This window comes from Lipotes vexillifer, unplaced genomic scaffold (assembly GCF_000442215.2).
Source record: "Lipotes vexillifer unplaced genomic scaffold, Lipotes_vexillifer_v1.1 scaffold63, whole genome shotgun sequence".
NCBI classification, from domain to species: Eukaryota; Metazoa; Chordata; class Mammalia; order Artiodactyla; family Lipotidae; genus Lipotes; species Lipotes vexillifer.
Window position 1 is genome coordinate 269,409 of NW_006784492.1, and position 5,917 is coordinate 275,325.

At 51.5% G+C, this 5,917-nt stretch overlaps 1 protein-coding gene across 1 annotated transcript in view; it reads left to right on the forward strand.

The window, feature by feature from the left end:
- RGS12 (regulator of G protein signaling 12) overlaps positions 1-5,917 on the forward strand; it is a 95,131-nt gene that overhangs the window by 18,847 nt on the left and 70,367 nt on the right. The window contains exon 2 of the mRNA XM_007456894.1: positions 840-956. Within this exon, the coding sequence (XP_007456956.1) occupies positions 840-956 (117 nt within the window). The remainder of the gene's footprint in view (positions 1-839; positions 957-5,917) is intronic.

Consider the following 5,917-nt stretch of genomic DNA (forward strand, 5'->3'; position numbering starts at 1 on the left):
CCCCCCCTCCCTTTCCCTGTTAGTTCGGTTCTGGATCTTTCTCTCCGTCCGCTTGCTCTGCGGGGGGTGGTGTCTGCGAGGTTGGCTGTGCAGAAACTTGGCCCAGAGAGCTTTATAAGGGAGTGCTGCAAGGTTTTGTCTTTCTGCAAGATGCCCGGGTCCCTACGCAGGTGGGGAGCAGAGAGTGCCTGAGGCCTCGCAGTCTTTAGAAACCTGTAGCTTCCTTTATGCCTGAAGCCGGTCATTTAGGATTTTGAGTACCCAGGAAGTCAAAGATTTTCAGCTGTGATGCTTTTTATTTTTAAAATGTGATGACATTTGCTGGAACCACATTTGGGGAGATGTCTGGCATAATGACAGTGAATTAATTCTGGTCGTTTCCCAGAGAAAGAATAAGATGTTTTAATGGCTGGTTATTTCATGCGTTTGGGTTGGTTTGGTCTTCAGACGCCAGCTGGATGTCTAGAGATTCTTTAATTTCCTAAAATGCTTCTAAAATTATGTGGAAGCACGAGCTTGCTGAAAACCAGCCTTTATATTACTAATGATTTCCTCCGCCCACTTGTGCTTTCCTAGACATGCGCACATGTTTTTCCGTTGCCCTCGGACAAGGAGTTTGAGGCTGGGGTTGGCCTCTGGACACATAGTTGGAAGTGGCACAACAAACGCTCGGGGGCCCTGGGATGACTCTTTGCGTTTTCGTTGTGGTGACTCGTTCGTAATGTGAGGTTGACCTGGACGACCTTGAGGCCTCCCCTCCTCCGGTCTCTCCAGGCGGTGTGTCAGGCAGACCTAGTGTCTCCTCCCAAGAGGGTAACGATGTCTTTTTCTTGTTTTAGGGCTCAAAGTTTGGGCGGGGCATTGGACTCCTGCCACCGGCTCAGCGTACCTCTGCCCGGAGATCTTTCGGGAGGTCCAGGAGGCTGAGCATCACCCGCTCCCTCGATGATCTTGAGGTAACTTCATTTTAGGGTTTCTTCTTTCATTCTCCAGGTTTTAAAAAATGATACATCTGAATCTCCTTTAAACCCCCCCACATTTTACCACCTCTCCCTCTCCTGTAAACTCAGTCTTCAAGTGGGGCTTCTATGCACACCCAGCCCCTCCCCTGCCCCACCCGCTCCTGCCCCATCCGGACCCTCTTCCTCTGCTCCTTGGTCTACAAAGCATCACGGTGTGTCCCGTCCTCTCTTACGTGCCAGATGCCGTAATAGACACAAAAACCTCTGGGGGCCTATCATTGCCTGTTACCAAACCAAACTTGGGTCCGTTTGCCCAACGCACAGAAAAGCTAATCTACTGACACTGGGTTGTGGGGAAGGAAAGTACAGGCACCAGACAAGGAGAACGGGTAGCTCATGCTCAAAGACCCAAACTCCCCAATGGATTTCAGGGAAGGGCTTTTAAAGACAGTGTGAGGTAGGGGGTCATGGGGTATGTGATCAGCTTGTGCACAATTCTCTGATTGGTTGGTGGTGAGGCAACTGGGTGATGTTTCAGGAATCTCAGCCATCAACCTTCCCGCCGGTTGGGGGTCTGCGTGCTGGTGGGCAGCCTGCATAACTTCTTCCATCTGGTGGGGGTCTCAGTACCTGCAGAACAGCTCAAGGACACGGCTCAGGATGTTATCTCGAGCCCTTGAGGAGGAACTAGAGGTCCTTGACACTGTTCAGTGGCTAAACTATTATTGTTTTGTCTTGCTCGACTGTTTTCTTTTGATTCTGCATTTTCTCACTTCTCTGGTTAAATTTGCAGTTTGGAATTTGGGGAGGGCCTAGGAGGCTAAAGCTTTTCTATAAACAAGAGGTAGGGGGAGGTACTGGGGGATACGTCCCCAGGAGGCCCCCCCAGGGTCCTGCTCTGTTTCATACCCACTTTATTTTTTTTTATTATTTAAAAAATATTATTTATTTATTTATTTTTGGCTGTATTGGGTCTTTGCTGCTGCGCGTGGGCTTTCTCTAGTTGCAGCGAGCGGGGGCTACTCTTCGTTACGGTGCGTGGGCTTCTCTTTGCGGTGGCTTCTCTTTTGCGGAGCATGGGCTCTAGGTGTGTGGGCTTCAGTAGTTGTGGTATGTTGGCTCAGTAGCTGTGGCTTATGGGCTCTAGAGCGCAGGCTCAGTAGTTGTGGTGCACGGGCTTAGTTGCTCCACAGCATGTGGGATCTTCCCGGACCAAGGTCCAGACCTGTGTCCCCTGCATTGGCAGGCGGATTCTTAACCACTGCGCCACCAGGGAAGCCCCATACCCCCTTTAAAGATATGATATTGATCCACACATATCGAGAGTATCCTCTTGTGTTGTTCTCTTCTTTGATCTGTAATCCTTAAAAAATAAATAGACTTTACTCTCAGAGCAGTTTGGGGTTTACAGAAAAGCTAAGCAGGAAGTACAGAGAGTTCCCTTGTGCCACTGTGCTGGGTACATGATTAGTTTAGGTTGCATAGCGTGCATGGAGGCCACTCCTTGTGCTGTACATTCTAAAGGTTTGGACAGATGGATTGAGGTCACACAGCCACCATCACAGTGTCACACAGAGCATCTCACTGCCCTAAAATCCTAGGTGCCCGCCTGGTCGTCCCTCCCTGCTCACCCTGGACCTTGGCAGCCGTGGTCCTTTCACTGGTTCATTTTGTGTGTTTTAAAATTTTATACACAGATGTAATCATACTGCATGTCTTATTCTGCCACTTTTATAACATTGTATTATGCTTTCAAGCTTTACCTTGTAGTTTTAGTTTATTTTACTTGCTATGTAGCATTCCATTATGAATATGTCACAAATTTTTATCCGTTCTGCTATTGCCGGCCACGTGGTAGAAGGTTGGGAACAGACTTCTCTGAGAGGAGCTGCAGCAGACAGTGTCATGCAGGTGCCCGTGTGCACAGCCGGGGCTGTGAGAGCGTGTTCTGGGGAGTCAGTTGCTGTGACAGTCTCATCCAAGCCTCACCCAGGCTCTGGCCGGCAGCAGGACCAGGGGCCTTGCTACCCTGCTCACCGACACTTGGTACTGTCAAATGGAAATTCTCCCCGTTTCAATAAAATGCCAACTCATTTTAATTTGCATTTCACTGATTGTGAGTGAGACTGAGCATTCCATCACGGGCGCTTTGGCTGTTCAGATTTTCTCTTTTTTTAATTAATTAATTTTTTTTGCGGTACGTGGGCCTCTCACTGCTGTGGCCTCTCCTGCCGCGGAGCACAGGCTCTGGACGTGCAGGCCTAGCGGCCATGGCTCACGGGCCCAGCCACTCCGCGGCACACGGGATCCCCCCAGACTGGGGCACGAACCCACGCCCCCTGCATCGGCAGGTGGACTCCCAACCACTGCGCCACCAGGGAAACCCAGGTTTTCTCTTTTTTGAATTAGTAGCCTATTCATGTCCTTCTTGTAGTTTTTAAATTTTTATTTTATTTATTTTATTATTTTTAAAATAGATTTTGTAGTAGTTCTTTACATTTTGGGGATACAAATCCTTTGTCAGATAAAGGTTTTGAAAATATCTTCTTTGTGGCTTTTTTTCTGCCTTTGTCTAGGGTGTCAGTAGATATATATTTTAATTGTAGTAAAATAGAGCATAAAATTTACCATTTTTAAGTGTCCAGTTTAGGGCAATAAGTACATTCACATCATTTTGCAAAAATCACCCGTCAACTCCAGAAGGCTCCTAACTCCTACAGCTGAAACTCGGTGCCCATCACTCACTCGCTCACTCCCCCTCCCCTCCCTCAGCCCCTGGCACCCACTGTCCTACTTTCTGCCTTCAGGAATTTGACTTTTGTGTCTGGCTTTCTTCACTTAGTAGAGTATCTTTGCAGTTCACCCATGTTGTAGCAGGTGTCAGAATTTTTTTCCTTTTTAAGGCTGAATAATATTCCACTGTATGGATGGACCACATTGTGTTTATCCGTCTGTCTGATGATCGACACTTGAGTAGCTCCAACCTCTTGGCTGATGTGGCTAATGCTGCTGTATGAGTATGCAAATATCTGTTTGGGGCTTCCCTGGTGGCGCAGTGGTTGGGAGTCCGCCTGCCGATGCAGGGGACATGGGTTCGTGACCCGGTCTGGGAAGATCCCACATGCTGCGGAGCGGCTGGGCCCGTGAGCCATGGCCGCTGAGCCTGCGTGTCCGGAGCCTGTGCTCCGCAACGGGAGAGGCCACAACAGTGAGAGGCCCGCGTACCGCAAAAAAAAAAAAAAAAAAAAAATCTGTTTGAGTTCAGTAATGTTTTAAAAATTAACCATAATTTCTTGCAAACTCAATAACAATTATCTGGAATAAATTGACTTTGGGTGTTTTTTTTGCTTAAAACAGTAAGTTAATTTGTGTTCTGATGCTAAGCTGGAATCTTTGGCTGTTAGAGCTAGAAAGGGCCTTGAAATCACCTCATTATCCAGATGAGAACGGGGACTGATTCCAGAGGGTTTTCAGAGAGTCCTGGGTGGGTGTTTTTTTTTTTTTTGCAGTACGCGGGCCTCTCACTGTTGTGGCCTCTCCCGTTGTGGAGCACAGGCTCCGGACGCGCAGGCTCAGCGGCCATGGCTCAGGGGCCCAGCCGCTCCGCGGCATGTGGGATCTTCCCGGACCGGGGCACGAACCCGTGTTCCCTGCATCGGCAGGCGGACTCTCAACCACTGCGCCCCCAGGGAACCTCCTGGGTGGGTTTTGGGGCAGCGGGGCGCATGGTACTGGGAGGTGGGAGCGGGAGCGGCCGTGGGGCAGCCCCCGGGGGCCCTGAGGCCGAAACAGGCCGCTGCTCAGGGCCTCGGGGCTCCGGGGTCCCAAGAAGGGGGGGTCCCCGCCAAGCCTGCATTCTCCCTCTGGGAGTTTGGCCAGGTGTTGTCTGTGCATCGTCCTGGGAGAAGGGTCTCTGCAGGGGCCTGAGCCCCAGGGGACCAGGAGCCAGCGCGTGTGGCTTGGTGGTGGCTTGAGGTCTGCTTCCGGACAAGCGCCCCAGGCCCTGCGGTGACTGCTTACTTCTCGTCACGACAGACACCAGGGGTCTACTGTTATCTGCGTGGCTGATTGAGAGCAGGCCGGACCTCCCCTACCCTTTCCCTCTGAGTGTCCCCATTTCACAGATGAGAAGCCACATGCAGGCACAGTGTTCTTTAAGACCACGGACTGCAGAGCACACGATCTTTCTATCACCTGTGAACCTCTTTTGTCAGAATAGTATGTTAGAGACGTGGGACTCCACCTTTGCGCCCTTTTTGCCTGAAGTTACAAACTGTGGAAGCACAAATAACTTTAACACCCGCCCTTGGGAGGCCTGTTGGATGCCCCGTGCGTCTGTTCCTCCCTCTGTCCCACGCTCTTCGGCAGCTGTGCTAGGCGGCCTCTGGGCCGTCCCCGCTCCTGGGCCTCACGCCCTTGTTTGGCCCCCTCCTCAGAGGCACCAGCTTTCACGTCTTGCCTTTAATTGTCCCTGCCGGGGCCTCTGCATGTGGCTGCCACCAGCCCGGCTCCTCTGCACGAGGCCAGTTCCGAGTCCATTTCCTGGGCCCTCAGGACACCGTGTCTTAGGCTGAGCCTCCTGGAGCAGACTCAGACGGAGGGCCCTCTAAACGCTGGGTGAGGAGGACCCAGGAAGGACCGCACAGGACGGGGCGATAAAGTGGTGAATGTACCAGTCAATCCAAATGAGTGGTGACTGTAAAACAAGAGGAATTGTGTTTTGTTTGGTTTGAACGTACATGAAATTAAATTACAGCACAGCAGGGCTTCCCTGGTGGCGCAGTGGTTGAGAGGCCGCCTGCCGATGCAGGGGACATGGGTTCGTGCCCCGGTCCGGGAGGATCCCACATGCCGCGGAGCGGCTGTGCCCTTGAGCCATGGCCGCTGAGCCTGCGCTTCCGGAGCCTGTGCTCTGCAACGGGAGAAGCCACAACAGTGAGAGGCCCGCATACTGC